The sequence below is a fragment of the Nothobranchius furzeri genome, chromosome 5 (genome assembly GCF_043380555.1).
Source record: "Nothobranchius furzeri strain GRZ-AD chromosome 5, NfurGRZ-RIMD1, whole genome shotgun sequence".
NCBI lineage: Eukaryota > Metazoa > Chordata > Actinopteri > Cyprinodontiformes > Nothobranchiidae > Nothobranchius > Nothobranchius furzeri.
In genome coordinates this window covers 25,405,918-25,428,295 of record NC_091745.1, presented here as the reverse complement: position 1 = coordinate 25,428,295, position 22,378 = coordinate 25,405,918, and the positions used below count along the sequence as shown (strand labels likewise).

Genomic DNA, 22,378 nt, shown 5'->3' with positions numbered 1-22,378 from the left:
TGTGTGGGTTTATATATGAGCAATCGCTGCTTGCTTAACTCATCCAGGTGAGCTATAGCTACTTGGTACCTGGCTTATCAGCATGTTGCCAGCGTCTTGGGCCAGATGGCAGGCCCCTTTCAAATTTTAAAAATCAGTAGGCATATTATTATTCGTCCGCGGACGTTAATGCGGCTCAAACGGCAGCATGGCTTGGCAGTGGGAGGTGTGGCATTACTTTTCTAAGTGATCTGATTTACCATGGCGAAATAACCAGCAGAAAAGATTTAAAAACATTCCTGTTTTTAGGCATATTGAACTATCCTTTCAAATTTTGAGTGTCTAGCAATTTTTTACATTTGCATTAAAATGGTCTTGTGCCAGGTGGCAGGTCTTTTTATTATTAGGAATTTTTAAGTTGTCGAGTATTTCACATTATGTTTATTGTTATGCACCTAGGAAGTTTTTGACATTAATGTCCTTTATTATTCTTTTTCTGCTGACGTTAATGCTGCTCAAGTTTTTTCTTTTCTTACCTGTTTGTTTTTTTCTCATGTTTATTTTTTTGTCATCCAAATAACACGATGTTGGGGTTTTCCACCCCAACAGCACCCACATATCATGATTTTGGTTTGGGTTTGTGTGTTGTCATCCAAAAGCAAAATAAACAAGCAAAATTTTTTAATATGGTGACATTAATTCATTCATTATTGGCAACAAAATAATTCATTTATTAGTGTAAATGCAGCCTCTGGTGTAATTTAATAAAATGATTATATTCATTCTAAGACATCAAAATACTGTGGAAAGTTACTGTGGTTAAATTTTTTATTCTATATCAGCAAGTCGTCAATTTCACATCTGTCTTTCAGGTGAAAGCCAATATTTTCACCTCATATGCCACGCGTATCAATTATTTTTATGCTGTAAATAATATTTTTGTTTTGCTTGATCTGTTCAACATTAAATCTAAGAAGAGGAGAGGAAATACAGCCAGTTTAAAGGGCATGGAAGCATATCCTGTTCATAAAAAAATTAAACTTTGATCCAGTCAAAGAAAATATATGACACAAAAATCGTAACAGCAAAAAAATATGCAAAAAAGAACAGAACATCGATTGTCTGAGCCAGTCTTCTGCAGCATCCCGGCTTTCTGTTTCCCTTTTCCCGACTTCCTGCATCTCGATGAGCGGCCTTCACTTCATCCAGGATTTGTTTCAGCAGATCAGCATCGGCACACCGATCCTTCTCTGGTTCTACATGTCCATTCTCCTCAGCTCCGGGAGACTCTGAGTGGAAAACAAGACAAAAATGGCCAGAACAGCAACATGCTGCATTCAGGACCACACTGTTTCCCAGACCAACCATGATTTTTTTCACCAAGATGATTCCATTTTTACAAAGACATGGCTGAGGAAGACAAGGGGACAGATTCCAAATGCAAAACCATTAACAACTGTTTTCATTTCAAGTGGGATAAAAATAAAGTTGTGGAACAAGAAAATGCAACAGCTAGTGTTTTTCTAACTTTGTACATAAAACAAACACATTTCATAACCTTTATATTTTTGCTATGTTTTGCAGAACTAAAACATGCATTTTCTAAAATTGGAATTGGTTTTCTAGAGGTCTGATTATGCTAATCCTATTTTCAGACATTGAAGGAAATGTACCTCTGTGAAAACTGGCTTCTTTGTTGATGTAAATTTCGTCCTCAGTGGGATTTTGAGTCTTCTGTCCACAACAAACACCAAGATCGATCAAGAAGCTCACCAGCATGGCCTCGAGGACGCTGAGCCAAACCAAGGTGAACACTGAGATGCAGAGGATGGCTAGAACAAAAGCACACCTTTCTATTTTTCATTCAGTTGACCTTCATTTAACTACGTTAGTCGATTGAGCACCCATTCTCATTTACAATGATGACCGGGCCAAGAGGCAGGCAACACCATGAGATGTTGCTGAACATGGAGGGTGGGGGCTATACATGTAAGCACGAGTGTTAAATAAATGAGTTAAGCATATGAGTGTCACAGCAAAGGGTCTGAATACTTAGGATCATGTGACATTTCTGTGTTTTTCTGTCAGTATGGGGTGCTGAGTGCACATTAATGAGGAAAAAATGAATTTAATTGATTTTAGCAAATGGCTGCAAAACAAAGAGTGAAAAACTGACGGGGGTCTGAAAACTTTCTGTACTTACTGTATGTAAAGTCAAACTTCCTGTCACCCTTTTAAACTCTGAATAGTTTCTATTGTAAAATCATCCAGTGCTAAATGTTTTCTGACAATTTTTTTTTTACGAAAAGAACTATAGGGATGCAACAATACCACTTTTTTCCAAACCAATACGATACCGATACTTGGATCTGAGTACTCGCCGATACCGAGTACCGAGACGTTTACCACACAAAAAAATGCAATGAATTGGAATACAGGTTTTATTTTCTTCTCTTCTTTCAACAGGAAAAGACTGTGAGGAAGATAAAAAATAAAATATATTAATAGAAATTATCACATATGATCATGCATCCCTAAAATGAAATAGTTTAATATTATGAAGCATATTTGCATTCTTCCACCATAAATCATAAGAACATGTTTGTTCATTTAAAAGATGCGTTAATATATCATTCAGTTTGTTCCTTAGAGTACTAAATATAAAACAAGAACCTTTCACCAATAATCTCTGATGCCAGTTTGTTTTGAATTCCTGTTGCAAACGTAACTGCTCAGGTGTCAAAGTGGCAGCAGGTTATAAAGTCTGATGACTTTTTATGAAAGATAAAGTATGATTCTGATAGATCTAGTCCCCAAGAGGAAACAAAAAGCTTCTCCTAAGTGTCGACAAACTGATTGGCCCTGTATAAATAAATGTCCAGTAGATCAAATCTTTGCCACCAAAACTAACTTTCATTAAAAATCAGAGCTAGAAAATCCATCCAGCAGACTCAGACTGACATAAATGTCCTAGACACGTGATCCTCAGGGATAGACGTCCCGCGGCAGCTGGAAGTCTTTGAAGCTGTAGAAGGAAATGTCTCCGTGGTCGACGACAGCAAAGACAACGGGGACGTCTCCGCTCTGAAAGGTCAGCTGCTTGATGACTCCCAGATCAGGAACAGGACCACTGAAGCTGGAACAGAGTCAGCTCTGTGAGAATCATCGGCTGAAATTTCATCTGCAACATTGAGGAAATCACTCTGAAAACTCATCAACAGGAAACTAAATCTGAGAACAAAAACAAACTCACGGTGCCACAAGTTCTTATTAGCGTTCTCCTGACATTAACAAAGCAAAAAAACAAAACCATCAGTAATCTATCCTCATCAGAACAAAGGGCTGGTTCGGGTCGTGTTAATGGTTTCTCTGAAAGTCAATCCTGAATCAACAAGCACTCCGGCTGTCATCGCTCACCTACAAACACACATGCGGGCGTACGGCTTCCCCGGGTTGCTCTTCCTGAAGTCAGCCACCGAATCAGGCTGGTAAACATTGAAACAGATCCTCCACTCGTCCGCGCCTTTTAACCTGAGCAGACAAAAGGACACCGGCTCAAAGTCTTCGCTCTCAGAGAACAGCAGCACAAATAAAACAAACCCGAGCCCACGCTTTAGGAGTTAAAGGTCATAAAGAGTGACACGAATCACGCCCGATTTATCGTCTTCTTTCAAAGGCGACTCAGCGCCGACTAGGGTTGTCACGGTATGAAAATTTAACGTCACGGTTATTGTGACCAAAATTATCACGGTTTTCGGTATTATCGCGGTATTTTTTAAACGGTGTTGCATATGTTCAGAAAGCATTGATAGTCCTGTTCTACACAAACTGAAATAGTTTTGAAAAGGTTTAACAGTGTTTATTAAACCTAAAATAACACAAAGCCTTAGCAAAAGTGCAACTTTTCACAAGTAAAGGAACAAATAGCTTCTTTTTCTGCAACATGTTACAGTAGTCAGTGCAGGTTTAAATTATACAAATCCAAACATTCAAAACATAAACAATATGTAAACAAATCAAAGAAACACCACTTGTTTTCTCATATACTTGTTTTCTTCATTATCAAAATGAAAATCTAAAACTCCAGTCCACACTTGACTTGAGCACTGTACAAGTCAACCTTAAAAAATATGTATTTAAAATAAATATCCACTTTAAACAAATTACTAAAATTACTACTACACTATGTAATCAAATCCAAATGTTCAAGTATAAATGGCATTGAATAAATAAACAAATCAATGACAAGGAACTAATTGTATATTTCTCTTCATCATCAACAAATAAGATGCTTCATCCAGCAACAGGGTGTCCGTGACACGGTTTAAATGCTGGCAGAGAACGCTGCGGCTGCAGTATATAGTGACTCGTTGCATTCTCCCTCAACCAAAAGTCCTCATGTCATGCATTTAAGCTAAAATGCTAATGTTAACATTTATTAAATGTCATTATTACTACTATTACTGTTGTTGTTATTGGTAATGGTTTTTACTGTTTATTGTTGCTAGAGGTGCTGAAAAAACCGATTCAAGTCTGAATCGGGATTCTTATTTATAAAGATTCAGAATCGATTCACAAAGGTTCAGAATCGATTCCAAGAACTCAAACATTTGGCACGTTACAGGTTTGAGAAACACTTTTGTGATCTTTGTTAGGAGAGTCAATACTCCGATTACTTTCGTAAACATGGCCTATCATTCCATCTGTATGCTGACGATTACCAGATTTACTCTCCATTGTGTCAGGAGAAAGGTCACTCTATTCAGTCCTTTGTCTCCTTTGTTAATGAGGTGAAGTCTTGGCTAATGTCCAACTATCTACATCTGAATGAGGGAAAGACAGAGCTCATTGTTTTTCACCCCAACAGCAGGAATGTGGATCGTTATGCTGATCTTGGCCCTCTTTCTCCATACTCAAAACCAGTTGTTACCAGTTTGGGGGTGAAACTTGATGTAGGACTTAAATTTGATGCTCACATCAATTCTGTGATCCGGTCCAGTTTCTTTCACCTGAGACGCCTTGCTAAAATCAAGCATATGCTGTCGAGAGCTCACCTGGAGCAGGTACTGCATGCCTTTGTAATTTCTCAGCTTGACTACTGCAACTCTCTCTACGCAGGGTTGTGTCAGTCAACACTGCGTCGCCTACAGGTTGTGCAGAACAGCGCTGCCAGGTTCCTGAATGGGACCAGGAAACGGGACCACATCAGTCCAGTTCTGGCCTCCCTGCACTGGCTTCTGATTTGCTATCGCTCACAATTCAAAATACTCGTCTTTGTTTATCATTTCTTCCAGGGTGGTGCTCCCCCTATCTGGCCACACTCCTGAACAGACATTCCCCATCACGCGCTCTGCGCTCCTCTGACCAAGGCCTGCTCGCTGTCCCTCGGTCTAGGTGTCGTACCCGTGGGGACCGGGCTTTCTCAGTCCTAGCACCGTTACTCTGGAACCAGTTGCCACCCTCAGTTAGGCTGTCCCCTTCTCTGCCAGTCTTTAAGAATCACCTAAAATCACACCTCCTCCGCTTGGCGTTTCCAGAACATGTTTGATTATGGCCCTCTATTATGTTGAATCCATTCCACAGTTTTCATTGGTACACTCAATCCATCCACTCAATCCAATTGTGTCTCACACATTTGTATTTTACCGGAATGTTTCATCTATCTTGTAATTTCCATTTTGTATTTTGTAATTTGAATTTCTTTTATTGTTGATTTATTGTGTATAATTACTTACAACTGTACCATGTTCAGCGCTTTGGGCTTCCTGACAGGGTTGCGGAAGGCGCTTTATAAATAAAGCTTTGATTGATTGATTGATTACTTTTGTGGTCCCATAAATTGAGATGATTTATGTTTGAATCTGCTGATAAGAGGGCCCTTGAATGTCATTTTTTCCATACTCAGAAATTTGAGATATTCTCATATTCATTTTCTAAGTTGATAAATGAGTACTCAGGATTACTCATGTAACTTGTTTCTACACATACTTGAAAAGTATTTGACCATATTACTTTCACAGCTACTGTTAGGTAACTACAGATCATGTGTTATATTTTACAAGGTAAGCAAAAATAAATGTTGCCTTTTGGTCAAAAGATTGTTTCTGTTTACAGTTTTAGAATCACTTTATTTTACCTTGTAAATTTGCATTTTTGGAGCATGACCAGTTTAAAGTCTAATAAAAATGTCCCGTAGCTTTAAATAACTTGTACAACAAAGTAGTTCATCCTGGAGCCGACACTCTTTGTTAATACTGATTGTGAATCGATTTAAATCGAGAATCAATTCTGAATCGAATCGACATCCTAAGAATCAGAATCGAATCAAATCGTGAGTTGCTCCAACATTCACATCCCTAATTGTTACCATTACAGACTGTGTTTGAACACTTTTAGACTTAATGTCAAATATTTGTGCTTTGTGAGTTTTCTAGAGATCTTTAGCCTTTTCAGAAGAATAAAATATATTTCAAAAAGCCAAAACTTATCTTTTGGGGAGTTTCGAGTCATTTTTATGAGAGTGAAATGGTAAAAGTTGCCAGTAAAATAAAATATAATTAAGGGCCAACAGATAAACTCTTAGGTCAATACGGCAGACCAAACAAATGAAAATCAGACAATTATTAAGACAGAAAAAGCCATCAGAATGATTCTCAGTTTAAAAATGTTTTGCATAAAGAAACTGAAGACAGAGAAAAATAAAAAGATTAGTTGGAAAAAGGGAAGAATTCACAAACTAAAGATTATATCAAAAGTGTAAAATCTTAGCTAAACATAGAAACGGACTTTAGAGAAGGTAAGAGGTGGAGAAGCAACAGAAACATGAATGAAAACATTAAAATTACCAAAAAGATAAAAAATAAATTTGGGTTTTAACAGAAAATGCATGAAAAGTTATAAAAAGCTTCAAATGGTATGAATTAAACAGCAATGTTGTTATGGCATTAGTAATCCTATCAATATAGTTTTGAAATCAGTGTTTTTAGTGTTGCTTATGATTTTCTTTCAGCTGTTAAAATATTAGCGAGAGTTGGACTTTTGTCCCCAACTGGGAGTGTTAAACCACATCCGAGTGGGTAAATAAAAGGTTCTGAAGCGTGATTATCAGACGGATTAGATCTACTGTTTCACATCAAACACATTCGTAAGACTTCTCCGCCTTTAACGTCTCATAAAAGCATTCAGTACCTGGATGCTCCGTCTAGCAGATGTGTAGATTTAATCACGCTGATTTTGTCCAGCAGCTCCGCTGATAGGAAACACAGATATTGAGTTTTTAATCAGAGTTAAACCGATAAACACTCAGATCCTTCACCAGCTCACCAGTGGAGAGGGGTCGAGTCGGGTTGTGTAAAGGCTCAACCTCCGCGTTCCATAAGTGAGCAGGTTGGCCTCGGGGCTTCGCCTGCCGCCTTGCCAAGAGGTCGTGATACTCCGCCCAGTTACTGCACCTGCGAACCTTTAAATAAACAAATAAATAAGTGTGACTTATCCACCCGTGATATGTTTAGTTTTTACCTCTTTGTCTTTGTTCATGTCCCGCCACCGCCTGTGTTTGTGCTGCTCCCTCTTCCTCTCTTTTGCAGACATCTTCACATGTCGCAGGTTTATTTTGTGCCTCCAAGCTGCGACGTCACAAACTCCAGCCGTCAGATCTGCAGGCAGCAGCGACGGGTCCGGGGGGGCCATGCAGCTGGGGCGCTGGCCCCCGTGGCCCAGGTCCGGGAAGAAGATGGTGCTGAAGTCCCAGCGTGAGCGAGCAGATGAAGAGGCGGTGATCAAGGTTTTCTCAGAGTCTCGTCCAGGACCATTCCAGGTCCTCCAGGTTCTGACCCGACTGTCATCTGCAGAGCTGATGGAGGCGTTCTGGGCCTCAGGAGGTTCTGCAGAGGTCACTAGGAGTGACTCGGGGAGTTTACTATCCTCCTCCATTTTCTCAGCGGGGGATTCAGCTCGTGTTTCAGTCTGACTGCAGAGAAAACACAAACCAGCTGCAGACTTGTGCTTGTTAGGGAGAAGCTGCAGTTTTTATCAAATAATAATGTTAAAACTCTCATTTTAAAGTAAACGTATTTACTTCATTTTTTAACCAACATTAACTTAATGATCGTAGCTTAAAACGTTTGTATTTCTTAGCTTTACCTCCACACACGTGCACATCTGCTCCTCATTTAACGTCTTTTTCAGAGCTTTGATGTCTGGTTGTTTTTAACTGGAAGTCCTTCTTTACCAAACACTCGTTATTGATTCTCGTAAATACTTTTGAACAAACTGGTGAGTTTTTCTAACTGAAACATTTGTAGCATGTTTTAAAACACTTTGAGCTGCATTTTTACGATAAACAAATAAACAGTAAATGCAAGTTTTGTCCCGATTATTTCCCTTGATGGTTAAACCAGGCAGTAACGAAACTGTGGTTTGGGGTTTAGGATCGGGCTGCTTACCTGGACGTCGGGCTGACGCTCCGTTTCCTCTTCAGCGTTCTTCCTCCTCGCTCATGGGACTGGGGCAGGTTCAGCTGTCTCACATAGGACGACGGCTCCAAGCTGGAAAAAAACAACACAAACAAGTCTGCCACTCATTTTAAACAAGGAAAACTGCGTTTATCTATTCAGTTTGGTTCTATCTTTAAACAAAACCCAGAAAGACACCGATTCTAAAATCTCACTATGTATTTTGTGTCAAATCAAATGGATTTGACCTTTTTTTAATTATTTTTTTAATGAAGCAGCTTGTTTTGATATAATCCTATTAGTAACGGGTGATATAAACAGTATATGGTACAAATTATCTGGATTTAGCCAACGATATTCTGACTCAGCCTTCTGCGATTGGACATGCTGATGGACGCTGCTGCGTCTACTTTGGACAAAAGGAGTGTCTGCTGCTGAGAGCCTGGAGCGGGTGGAGGAGGAGGAGTTTGTAAAGAAGACTAAGTTAATATTGCATTAATGCAAATTCCATGTAGCACTGTTAATGTGCAATTAAACATTTAAACTAAATAAAACCTAAACTAAAACTCGCAAACAGCTAAAAGCTAATTAAACTAAATTTGAAATAAAAATAAATGGCCTGTATTTGATATAGCGCCTTCTAGGGTCCTGGAACCCCCCCAAGGCACTTTACAACACAATCAGTCATTCACCCATTCACACACACATTCACACACTGGTGGGGATGAGCTACGATGTAGCCACAGCTGCCCTGGGGCGCACTGAGAGGCGAGGCTGCCGAGCGCAGGTGCCACCGGTCCCTCCGACCACCACCAGCAGGCAACGTGGGTTAAGTGCCTTGCCCAAGGACACAACGACAGCGACAAACTGAGCGGGGCTCAAACCTGCAACCTTCCGATTACGGGGCGAGCACTTAACTCCTGTGCCACAGAAAGTAGCTAAGGGTCCTCAGAAACGTAGCTAGCTTTGTCACTAGGCGTTAGGAACAGCGACAAAGTGGCACTGCCTCTCTCTCTGCTGCTAAAGCTACGGATAGCAAATGCTACGGGCTATGCCTGAGCGTGAACGCGCATGAAGCAGCCTGCTCGACCCGAGCATCTCTCTTTTTCTGTGATTTTACAGAAAAACAGGCAATCACAGTAAAAATGCCAGGGCTCATTCTACAGGACCAGGGCATTGCAGGAGAATGTATGAAGAAGACATTTATTATTTCTATACATGTTTTGGCTGTCAAACTTCCACAATGCCCCTTTAATCATAGCATACCATAAAATGACTATAAAGTTTTATGTTTTTTTTATTACTTTGGCACGTTTAATGTCTTTTAAATGGCATTCTGTTCTTTTTTAAGTCTTTGTGTTGCTGCCTGTATCTGGTAGGTGAGAATATTCCAACTGTAATCCTGACGTATAATCAGAAGATAAGAATGGGCTGAGATAAATAATGTTACTAATCATGCTTCAGATTATATCGCAATATTTATTCAAAGTGCTGAATAATATTTTTGCATCGAACAAACGGTTCTGTTACCTCGGATCAAATCTGTGCACCACGTAGCCGAGCCTCTTCAGATGCCCGAAAACCTTTAAAACAAAAGCGAGTCTTGAGATGGACTCAGAAGCACGTTTCAGAACAAGAATTAAAACAACGTTACCTGAAACTGCTGCAGGCCGACTGTGTCCGAGGACAGAAACATCTCATATCCATCCTGGATGGAGAGCGGCAGCTCCTTATAAAACACCAGCACGTTTCCCTGCTCTCACAAACAAATTCAATAAGTTAAAAAAGTAGAACCGAATCAATGGAATTAATCGAGTGTCCTTTGTTGTGAAACCACCACATTCTGATGAACTGGATCAATCTGCCACTCACACACTCCATCAGGTAGAGAGCCTCTTCAGGGAGGAGGAACTGCTTTCCGTCAGACGAAAAGCCCATCGTCTGCCAAAACTTTCCCTGTGAAAAATGAAACTGAATTTAGCAGCTGAGATGGTTCCACAGTGATAACGGGTCGATTCGTCTCAAAGCAGCAAACGGATTAAGGGGAAAAGTTTACTTTCAGATCAGGTCAGCTTATTTGGGGCGACGGTGGCACAGGAGTTAAGTGCTCGCCCCGTAATCGGAAGGTTGGAGGTTCGGGCCCCGCTCAGTCTGTCGTTGTGTCCTTGGGCAAGACACTTAACCCACGTTGCCTGCTGGTGGTGGTCGGAGGGACCGGTGGCGCCTGCGCTCGGCACCCTTGCCTCTGTCAGTGCGCCCCAGGGCAGCTGTGGCTACATCGTAGCTCATCACCACCAGTGAGTGAATGTGTCCGTTTCTATGTTTAGCTAAGATTTTACACTTTTGATATAATCTTTAGTTTGTGAATTCTTCTCTTTTTTCCAACTAATCTTTTTATTTTTCTCTGTCTTCAGTTTCTTTATGCAAAACATTTTTAAACTGAGAATCATTCTGATGGCTTTTTCTGTCTTAATAATTGTCTGATTTTCATTTGTTTGGTCTGCCGTATTGACCTAAGAGTTTATCTGTTGGCCCTTAATTATATTTCATTTTACTGGCAACTTTTACCATTTCAGTCTCATAAAAATGACTCGAAACTCCCCAAAAGATAAGTTTTGGCTTTTTGAAATATGTTTTAATATTCTGAAAAGGCTAAAGATCTCTAGAAAACTCACAAAACACAAATATTTGACATTAAGTCTAAAGTGTTCAAACACAGTCTGTAATGGTAACAATTAGGGATGTGAATGTTGGAGCAACTCACGATTTGATTCGATTCCGATTCTTAGGATGCCGATTCGATTCAGAATCGATTCTCGATTTAAATCGATTCACAATTAGTATTAACAAAGAGTGTCGGCTCCAGGATGAACTACTTTGTTGTACAAGTTATTTAAAGCTACGGGACATTTTTATTAGACTTTAAACTGGTCATGCTCCAAAAATGCAAACTTACAATGTAAAATAAAGTGATTCTAAAACTGTAAACAGAAATCATTTGGCCAAAAGGCAACATTTATTTTTGCTTACCTTGTAAAATATAACACATCTGTAGTTACCCAACAGTAGCTTTCAAAGCAATACGGTCAAATACTTTTCAAGTATGTGTAGAAACAAGTTACATGAGTAATCCTGAGTACTCATTAATCAACTTCATCAACATAAATATGCTGGACATCTTCTTTCCATAGACTCCAATATCACGTTTCTGAGGCTAAGTGGGAGGTGGCCACCACCGCCATTTTGACCGTGTCACAGGTTCCGTCAAGCCCAGACAATTCCACAAAAGGGAAGAGAGGAGGAGCTGAGGGTGGGGCTGTAAGGCTGGGATCAACTGACGACACCCGGTCGAACTAGCTAAAAGCTAACCTGAAGCTAACCCTGGCTAACCCAAAGCTAACACAGAGGTGGGGGCTAAGCTAACGGAGGTAGCAACTTAGCTACAACCGGAGTTAACTGTGCACTACACCAGAGCTTCTGAGTCAGAGATATGCCGGGCTGACCGCTGGGTAAAACCGGGTGGAACAGAGGTCTCCGAGAGCTTCACAAGACGGCAGCCGCACAGCCGCACAGCAGACAAGCGCCGCTGCAATCTGAGATGCGCAGAGCTGCTGCTGGGGAGAACCGGGTGGAAAGGTTTCCATCCCAGAGCTCCACAAGCCGGTAGCCCGCGCAGCAGACAGAAGCCGCGATCAGACAGAGATGCACCGAGCTGCGGGAAGGGGAGAATGGGTGGAAAACATCGGTCTCCCGAGAGCTCCACAAGCCGATAGTGGGAACCCAGCTCCACCAACATGTTATATTTCAACCCATTTTCTAAAGTGTAGCATTATGTTAAATGCACTGGGTTTTACCCTATTACATTTAAATTTCATGGTTAAACAGTACATGTTAACATCTAAGCTCAGCTCGGCAGTGACCTAAAATACATAAATATAATTTTACTTACCGAAAAAAATGAAGTGGAGACTCCTTGGAGCCACAGCAAGTCATTTTGTCCAACAATTGCACAAAAAATATCCAAAACAGAATACACAAACACAGAGACTCAAAATCCCGGAGCAGTTTCCAGGCCAGGCCGAGACTCTACTGAGGCCTTTCCACGGAGCTAGTTCTGTGGTCACGTGGGTCTGATGTTCATTAATTATACAGAATTTTAGGATTTTAATACACTTAGAAGAGTGAGAAAAAATGCATCCCCCTCAGAGTTGTCATGAGTGTAAACTAGATCATTTAAACCAAAAACATGTTTTGGTACCAGGCTGTAAACATGTTTATTTCTGCTGTGAAATTGGTATTTTTAACATGGGAGTCAATGAGGATTTGCTTGCTTCTGACACCAGCCCCTAGTGGATGAGGGTGGAACTGCAATTTTGGGTACTTCCGGGTTTGACTCAATTATAGAGCTCCATTGTGGGGGCTTGATCAACTTAGAAAATAAATATGAGAATATCTGAAATTTCTGAGTATGGAAAAAATGACATTCAAGGGCCCTCTTATCAGCAGATTCAAACATAAATCATCTCAATTTATGGGACCACAAAAGTAATCGGAGTACTGACTCTCCTAACAAAGATCAAAAAAGTGCATCTCAAACCTGTAACGTGCCAAATATTTGAGTTCTTGGAATCAATTCTGAACCTTTATAAATAAGAATCCCGATCCAGACTTGAATCGATTTTTTTGCACCTCTAGTAGTAATATTAAACACACAGACGCGTGTTTTTGTTCCAGTTGCAGGCAGACAGAATATAAATGAATGAAACTAGAACTCACAGCTGGAGTCTGAAGCTCCACAATCTGCTCATTTGGATTCCACGTGGCTTTCACCAGATTTCCTCTGCGGCAGCATGAAAACAGACAAGACTGTTTAGTCTTAATGAAACCAGACGGTTCCAATCAGAAATGAGGATTTACAGGTATATCTGTGTGTCTAAAGTAAATTAAGTATTTAAACTTAAAGGTCTGCTTCTCTTAGCTGACTCATCAAAAAACTAAATTTAAAAATTAGGTTTCAAAAGGTTTTCATTTCTATCAACAAGTCTAACAACTACTGTTTCGTTGCAGCAATTACATGTTGTCCTTTACGTTTTAAGGACCTCAAACCTTTTGATTTTCTTTTCTGTTTGTTTAAGTTAAAACATTTAAAGAGTTCGCACCTGTAATAATTAGGATAACAAAAGACAGAAGTGACTCACAGCCTCTCGACTCGCTCTTCTGATACGAGGCTCCAGTGTTCCTCCAGAGTCTGCTGCAGCTGCTCCCTCTGCTTCTTCGAGTCATCGGGGAAAAAGTCCTTCTGCCCTCTCACTGGGATTTTATGACTCCTGGAGCGAGCTGCAAACAGCTCACTTGGACTGCAAATAAAAAAAAAAAAAAAACTGATTTCAGCTGCTGAGATTTGCTTTTAATCATTAACCGACAAAAGGAAACCAAGAAAACTTTCATCTGACGCCTTTTAAAAGTTTTAGGGGAAACATGTAGGGGAAAATCAAACTACTCACAAACGTACTGGATAAACAAATACCTTGGAGGCTACAGACGTCAGTGTTTCCCCTAGGAATTTTTCTAGCTGTGGTGGTGGTGGTGGTGGTGGTGGTGGTGGTGGGGGGGGGGGGGGGGGTAATGACACGTCTCACCTTTATGTTAATATTGTTTTATTTTATGCACTCCACTTTGAACTGCACCAATCCAGCAACTGCTGCATTTTAATAACTAGTATTAAAGGTGAATACACCAGTATTTGCACAAAAATACATTTTGTTTGAAACTCTCAGTGACACACTTTGCAGGGGATTTGGCATTTAATTTTTCTTGGCGTCTGGAAAAACATCTCCTTCTGCCCCCTTTACTTTGGTCCAAGATCATTACTGGGCTGGCCCAATTAAAAACGTTCTACACCCCTGCTTTGTAGACTTAATGAAGTATTTTTAAGCCAGTATAAAAATGACTGAAACACAAATTTACATATTTGGCATTATTGACCAATATCTTTGATTTAATTTATTTGTTAAGAACATCAAGATGCATTACAGTGAACATCATAATAAAGTACATGTTTCTAGTGCAGAGAGGAGACGACCCGTAGAAGCACTGATTTGATCTCATTTCAGAGAAAAATAGAACAGGTCAAGTGCACCTAATAAATAAAATTACTAACATAAACTCAGGAATCTGTTTCTTTGCTTCATTGTTCTGGTGCTGAAAATATCACTAATGCAGATCAAAGGAGATTCACAGATGAATTTATTATTTGGAAATTAGTGGGTGTGGTTTACATCAATACATTATTTTAAATCTGAAATTGATATGGATTGATCAGCAGTTGCTATCTGTATTGTTTATTTGAAAACTATTTACAGAGCAGCCTCAGAATTGAGATGAAATATTTTTGATCACAATAGTAAAGAAACTATTACAGAACAAGTTTTTCAGTAAAATCAGAACATTAATGTTTAAGTGCATGGATTAATGCATCTGAACTCATGCAGTAGGAACTAGGAAATATGAAATGCTAGAACCATTTTAATTTGATTAAACAGAGTTTTTCCTAACGTTGTTGGCATTTTTCCCACGCACAGTTAAACAAAACTTTGTTGACTGAGGTGTCCTGTGTCTGTCTCTGTTGCCCTGCAATGAAGTGGCAACATGTCTAGGGTCAGGTGTACTCCGCCTGCTTGCCCAGAGACTGCTGGAGACAATCCTGTGTAGACAAGCGGGTATAGAAAATGGACAGACATGTGACTCCTTTTAAATATGAATTTTTATCACATAAAAGTTCATGTGTTTATTAGAACAGCTTGACTCACTGAAATGGAATAGCTGATGCACCTGTCCAGACTTGCTAAAATGCATATAAACAGCTATCAAACTCTTTTGTCCCACTAAAACATAACATACCGGTAATATATTAAAATTCTACACTGGAGATAAAAAAAATCAAAGAATCCTTCATTTAGATATTAAATTATTCCACTGTCAACTTCTCTGTGCATTGCATAGGAACAATTCAGTGTTTGTTTGTTTGTTTGTTTTTTGAGGGGGGGGGGGGGGGGGGGGCTGCCATTGTTTTTTATTGTGCAGCACTTTGAGTATGAAGGGTGCTTTACTAAACAGAATAAAATTTCCCGAGACATACAACAGAGGGAGTCCGAGAGCCGAATATAACCTCTATCTTTACAAGATATTATTTCTATCTAAAACACCAGAAACACAACACATTCATTTATGTTTTATAGCCATTTTAGTCTTTATGTGTGTATTGGAGCTGAGCTAACAGTTAGCCCTAAATGTCCTGCACGTGCACAAAACGAGTCTAAAAGTTCCGACTGAAGAAAGAAACAGAGAATCGCTGAGAAAAGCGTTTGCGCCATAAAATATTTCTATCCTGACGATTGTCGTCCGAAAAATGCAAACTAAAACTACGTTTCACCTTAAAATTTCATTGTAGAATTTCTCCGCGTTACAAGTCTTGTTTGGGTTCGCCATGACAGTCTGAGGCTCCTCTTCCTCCTCTCTCCCTCTGGGTCCTAAAGCCCGTAAAGTTTAGTTGTATCGAAAAGACAGCCAGCAGGGGGCGCAAAAACACAAAACCTAACAATCCTTTCACATTAGAATAATTATGAAATTCTTATCATTCCGAAACTAACCACACAGCCCATAAACACTTTCTATCCAGCTGCAGCTGGGCCGCTTTATGTGTCTGAGCGTCCTCCTCATTCCTAACAAAGACAATAATACCATTTTCTCCACCCAGTGTGTGTTGTATTTTATGTTACAAGTTGATTGACCAAGCACCCAAAAAAATCTTTCATGAGTTTAAAACTGGCAATAAACCTCATTCTGGTTTGGATGTTTGTGATTGTTTTGTGAGTGGTTTAATGCTGTTGTGACATGTTTGTTTTCACATTTTCTGGTCTTGCTGCTGCTTCTTTGCTAGGTTTTCATTGTAATTGGGATTAGGTTCTAAATTGACTCATCTGGTTCAATATTAGTAAATTAAAACTCCTCTGTATTTTTATTTGTTGCACTGAGACTTTTGTTTTGTCTAGAAAGGACATTATATCCAAGTAGATTAACCTTTGTTTCCACAAATTTTCACTGAGGTATATTAAATGTCAAAATAATAGAAGCATGTTAAATCACACTGTCAATGACAATAATAATAATAATGGTAAATACATAAATGGTTTAGATATAAAGTATAAATTATGAACCATCAAGAAGCAAGTTTATCATTTCAGAATCACTTTTTTTGGTTAAAAAGTCAAAAGAAGTTGACAATTTACAGTTTTTCTGAACTTCTAAAACACTAAACTCCATTCCTTAAACCAAATCCCCTAATCTATTTTTTGAATCTTCCACCAACACATTCTCAGCAACTAAGCACATCCCACACGACACACAGCAACTTAAAAATCAACCTCTTTCTAAAAATGTGATCTGACCAATTGTGGAGGATAAAAGTCAGTTCAGAGTGCTCAGGTGACTCATTCATATCTACATGGATAGACACATACAGAGAGAGGAGGAAGAGTCCAAGTGGAGGTAATGGACTAGAATGAAGACCAAAAACAGCCATTACTGATGAAACTGGGGAGACTAAACACTGTTTACTGATCACCTCATGTTTTTTTGTTATGAGTAAAAATAATGTTGATGATGATGATGACGACAATGACGATGACGATGACGATGATGACGACGACGACAATGACGATGATAATGACGATAATGATGATGATGATAATGATGAATATGTTGTTGTTGATGATGATGGTAATGATGATGATGATGATGAAGGTGATGACAATAATGACGATGAGGACTATGACAATGATGATGATGATGATGAGGATGATAACAACAATGACGACGAAGATGATGACAATGATGATGATGATGATGTAAATGACAACAACAATGACAATGAGGACGATGACAATGATGATGATGATGGTGTAACGGAATTGAAGTGATGTAACTATCTAGAGTTGTATTTTAATACACTGTAAGTAGTTCACTTTTTATAAACAGAAGAATAGGCTGTTTTTATCATCAGGGAGTTTAATTAAACACTCTGTATTGACTTTGAGACAAGAAAAGAGAGAGAGATGGGATCGTTTGAGAATCTTTAATTTCTGAATTATAAATTCTAAACAATCTACCAGGACTAACTCTGTGATGGATGAAAATGGATTCGGATGTTGTGTTGGTGCGTGTGTGTGTGTGTGTGTGTCTGGTTCAGACTCTCTAGGCTGATGTCAATGAATCTGGTCGTCTTTGTTATGACTAGATATCACGAGGCTTATAAAGTGATGACATGAGCCGCTATTTTGCCGTGTACGTACCCAGTGGGGGGTCTCCCAGGTAGATCAGGAAATGCCAGGTCTGGAGACCTCGGATGTACGCTGGAGCTGTCGGTGCAGCGATCACAACGTTTCAAAGACCGTCTGGAGGGTCGACCCCGGTACCGTTCGGCAGCATCAGCAGGTGCTCTTATTTTGAAAAGGATGTCGTCTGGTTGTTAAACGACGAAAATCTCCAGCTTCACAGTTCTTAGTTTAAAGAAGAAAACACATCTGGCCAGGCTGTGCTTTTCTTTAGGATGACGGTGAATAGAACTGAAGTCAAAATGGAACTGCCTTAAAAATGGCGTTGCCTTGTTTTATATCTCTGAATTGTTGATAAGTTGGAGTAAAGCGGATTGGACACTTGAAGTCAACACCAGATTCTCCTGCGGCAGCCGAAAGCTCTGATTGGTTGGAACAATGCGTCATGCGTTTCTATGGACATGAGGATCAGTATGTCTGTGCCGTAGTCCTGTTTTCATTAAACATAATTCATGACATATTTATTTCACAGATCATTCACTTGATTATTGTTGATCAACATCTGTTTTGCTTAATAATTTTAATCACAAATAAAGTACTTTGATTAAGTAAAGTTTCTTCTTCTCCTTCGGACTCTTCTCCTGGAATGTAAACAGTCTGAGGAACACCCGACCTTGGTTTTTCTACACGGTGTTATTGTGCACAGGGGGCAGCTGTATGGAGTTGAAAACAATGAACTTCATAACCTTACATATTCCCCCTTTTCAAGGTCAATGTGGTCCTTCAAGAGACCACTTGGTCGTTGAACAAACCCAAGTTATGAAGAATCTTGACAACAGAACCGGATGCGATCCCAAGGGAACAGCCATCTGTGGTGAGGTACGAACCCCACGCCGGAGAACAGTCTCGCATAGTCCTCAGGAAGAACACAAGTCAGCAGGTTATTAATTATTCCCCATGGAAGCCATAAACGAAGCAACAGCAACTTCATATCCTCACGGGCAATAAAGCAAAGCAGGAGCAAATCTTGAACGTATCCACGAACAGGGTAGTATTCCAAGTAAAAATCGATTGTTGTATCCGCTGGCAGGGTAATATGCCAAATAAAATTTGAACTTGGAAAGAGTACTTATCGTAATCCACAAAAAGGGAAGAGCAGTTGACAGTAATCCCAACGAATGAGGTGTCCCTGCAGCCATGCCAGAACCACAGTCGACCAAGGCCAACGAGCCGGAGCACCACCCAGGAGTAGTCGATGCAGATGACGAGTCACGGATCCACCCCCAGGAAGCAGGATCCTCACAAGCTCAGCAGAGGAGAGAGAGCACAGTGTAGGCACTTCAATGTAGACACGACAAAAGTGCATTTCATGTCATCAAAGAAATAAAAAATAATAAAAACCTAACTCTATGAGTGCCTTTTGTACTATGTGTTAGTTTTATGTGTAATTACCCATGAAGTGAAGAAATGGATGCAGCCCTGACTGTGTAAGATGCAAAAAGGAATGATGCGAGAAGCAGAAAAATGAAAGAAACCCTAACTGGTATCAGTGAATCCTCACTGTAAATACTTGTGTCAGGACAGGGGCAAAATTGGTTATAGCCCCGTAGGATAAATCAAAGAATTGATAATCACAAACATAATTTTCACTGTAAAAATCAACTGGTCAAAGGTACTATAAAAAAACAGAAATGTAAATCAGTACTCAAATGTAAATCAGCGGTTAGTAATCATGTTCATGTTAATGTACCCCTAAGGAATTGTGATTAGTAAAGATTACAAAATAAAAGTTTGGACAACAGTACTATATGACCTAACCCACTCACTGTTACCTGGCCTTTTACCTGACTCCAGGAGCCCACAGCACGTCCGTCTCAACACACCTTAAGTCTGCACGTGACGTATAACAGGAAAGACAACAATGTACACTCACAAACAAACAAATTTGTGTAATCAGAGATAGAAATCTGTGGAACCAACGGGACGTATTTATCACCCCCCTTTTGAAGTCGGTGGATTGTTGTTGTTGGTATCGGCCAAATCTGTGGGACCCTTGTGCAGTTTGATATGGTCCCTGTGTACCCATTTGTAGACGGGCGCCTTGTTTTTGTCGGCGATCTTGATCTGATACACGACCGGAGAGATCTTATCTGCAATCTGGTATGGACCCAACCATCTGGGCAAAAGTTTCTTAGCCAGCTTCCCCGAGGTCGCATTGTTGTTACCCGTTTTTGGGAGCGAAAATGTAGTACCAGGCCTGGTCACCTACATCGAGTTCGGAATGTGAGGCTTTCTTATCGTAATAAGTTTTTCTGCCTTCAGCTGACTTTTCCAGAGATGCCTGTGCGAACGAGAATGCTGCAAGCAGGTGAGTTCGCAGGTTCTGGTCGTAGTAGTCGAGGTTTAGAAGAGCCTGAGGGGGCCTGGCTGGCGGGACTGACGCGATGGCGTCGTCCGAGCAATGTTGGCACACAGCCAAACCCATGCCAAGAGGGCTACGTCGGTTCTGGGCGTAGCGCACCTCGATATCGAAGCTTTGAAGAGCCAGCAGCCACAAAGCGATTCGCAAATTGGTCACCACACCATCTCTGATGCGCTGACTGTTAAGGAAGGTCACCGGCTGGTGCTGCGTCTCAATGATGATTTTCTGTCCGCCAATGTAGTTCGCAAAGTACTTAACTGCCCACATGGTGGAAAGCAAAGCTTTTCACAGTCCCGAGTATTTCAACTCAGGTCCAGTCAAGAGCTTACTAGCATAGGCCACGACACGCCTGTCGCAGTCATGAATCTGGTAGAGACCAGCACTCAAACAGTGAGCTGAGAAACCAACCTCAAGATGGAACTCCTTGTCACAGTCGGGGAGCGCCAAGCACGGAGCCGAGCACATTGCGGCCTTCAGGTCATCCATGGCCTGCTGGTGCTGCTCCGCCCACTCGAACGCCACATCCTTCTTCAACAGATTAGTCAGAGGTCGTGCCAACTCAGCGTAATGTTCCACGAACTGACGCGAGTAGTTGCAGACCCCCAAGAAGCTGCGAAGTTCGGAGACGTTCGTCGGAGGTGTGATGGTGGCAACACCCTGAATCCTGCCAAGCTGAGGCTGCACTCCCTGTGGTCCCACAAGGAGGCCAACGTACTGAACTTGTGACCTGCACCACTGTCCCTTGGCGAGAGAGATCTTAGCACCCGCCGCCACGAGCTGACCCATGACATGGTCCAGCTCGGCCAGGTGGTCATCCAACGTACGCCGACGAATAAGAATGTCGTCGACATAGATGAGTGTCACACGCTCTCGAGCATCGGGGCAGGCCTTGTTCAAGAAGATGTTGAACTCGGCTGGCGAGTTGGAATAACCAAAAGGACACCGGGTGAAGGTGTACTGCCGGTTGGCAAAGGAGAAAGCAAGTTTGTGTTGGTCCGATTCGTGGACGGGAATCGTCCAGAATCCAGACGCAATGTCAAGGGTGGAAAAGTACTTAGCATCTTTCACTTTTGGAAGCTCCTGCTCCAGGCGTGCCATAGGCCACCTAGACAAGGGGACCTGTTTGTTGAGTTGCCGGTAGTCAATGGTAAGTCGCCACTTACTATTAGGCTTCAGTACCGGCCACAACGGAGCCGAGTAGGTGCTGTTGCAGGGTCGAATGATCCCGTTAGCCAAGAGGCTGTCAATGATTTCCTGGACCGGTTCTATGGATGCCAGGGGAATCTTGTATTGCCGCACAAAGGACGGCGGTGCATCGGGCCTGGTAGGAATCCGGACTTCATGGATAGTGGTCAGACCACAGTCCAAGGAGTCAAGTGAAAGAAAATCCCGGTACTTTAGCAAAAGTTGTCTTAGCTGCTCTCGCTCGACATCGTTGGTGAGAGCATCCGCTTGGTCTATTACCTTCTCAGTCTGTAACAGAAGTTCCGGGGGTCTACCCGGTGGCTTCGAGAGTGGCGGTGAGGTCAAAATCGCGTCCCCCCGCAAAAGACTTGCCACAGAAGGGCGTCCGCCTGTGTCAGGCCACGGTTTGTACGGTTTTGACTTCCGCACACGTGCAAACAGTTGTCCGGACGCACAGCTGATTCTAGCGTCAAGGCGTTGGAGACAGTCCAACCCTATGAGCATGGGCATCGGCATCTCCTCGCTGATGTACACGAGGTGTTTAAAGGACATGCCTCCTATCGAGATGTTGACCTCAGTCGTCGCAGCCGCGGGCGAGGGAGCGCCATAGAACTCGTCAAAATCCTTTGGGCCCGAAATGAGTGTGGGGGGCGAGATGTCCTCCCCCCTTTGTTCGCACATGCTGCTGTAAAGAGCTCCGCTGATGAGCGAGATGTCCGCTCCTGTGTCTAATAATGCGACACAGCGATGTCTCTGATTTACAGTGACCTCCACTGTGGGCCTATTAGATCCCTTTCTCACGACCAGAGGTGCAAGCAAAATTTTCTCAGTCACGGCGGTAGCAGTAGTGGTACTGGGGTCGTCATCTGCGGGTTCGTCGCCTATCATCGCCACGGATGGAACGACCAGTGAGGTGTCGTCGCTTTCCTTTGAGGTGTTGTTGTTTTCCTGTGAATCAGAACCTGTGAAAACATCAACCTGCAGCATTTCAGTCTCATTTTGTGGCT

The 22,378-nt window shown here is 41.4% G+C and overlaps 1 protein-coding gene across 4 annotated transcripts; it reads right to left on the bottom strand.

The window, feature by feature from the left end:
• Positions 1 to 2,406: 2,406 nt before the first annotated feature.
• tsen54 (TSEN54 tRNA splicing endonuclease subunit) lies at positions 2,407 to 17,938 on the bottom strand. Of its 4 annotated transcripts, XM_054737101.2 has the most exons (13): positions 15,865 to 15,989; positions 13,631 to 13,789; positions 13,209 to 13,272; positions 10,305 to 10,388; positions 10,087 to 10,185; positions 9,963 to 10,015; positions 8,424 to 8,525; positions 7,498 to 7,948; positions 7,303 to 7,438; positions 7,168 to 7,228; positions 3,397 to 3,510; positions 2,941 to 3,115; positions 2,407 to 2,452 (listed from the first exon to the last, which is right to left on the bottom strand). In XM_054737101.2, the coding sequence occupies exons 1-12, from the start codon at positions 15,918 to 15,920 to the stop codon at positions 2,965 to 2,967; spliced, it is 1,530 nt and encodes a 509-aa protein (XP_054593076.2). In that variant the 5' UTR covers positions 15,921 to 15,989; the 3' UTR covers positions 2,407 to 2,452; positions 2,941 to 2,964. The 4 variants fall into 4 exon arrangements, 3 of the variants coding, with proteins under 3 accessions (XP_054593076.2, XP_054593077.2, XP_015830765.3); XR_011520658.1 differs by lacking the exon at positions 2,407 to 2,452 and having other exon boundaries at positions 2,622 to 3,115; positions 3,233 to 3,510; XM_054737102.2 differs by lacking the exons at positions 2,407 to 2,452; positions 15,865 to 15,989 and adding an exon at positions 17,783 to 17,938 and having other exon boundaries at positions 2,770 to 3,115.
• Positions 17,939 to 22,378: the final 4,440 nt, after the last annotated feature.

Coding starts and splice junctions, on each gene's coding strand:
- tsen54 (XM_054737101.2), bottom strand. CDS start 15,920: ATGGCGAACCCAAACAAGACTTGTAACGCGGAGAAATTCTACAATGAA. Junction 10,016..10,086: donor TCGGCCTGCAGCAGTTTCAG/GTAACGTTGTTT, acceptor TTTGTTTTAAAG/GTTTTCGGGCATCTGAAGAG. Junction 3,116..3,396: donor GCCCGCATGTGTGTTTGTAG/GTGAGCGATGAC, acceptor ACTCTGTTCCAG/CTTCAGTGGTCCTGTTCCTG.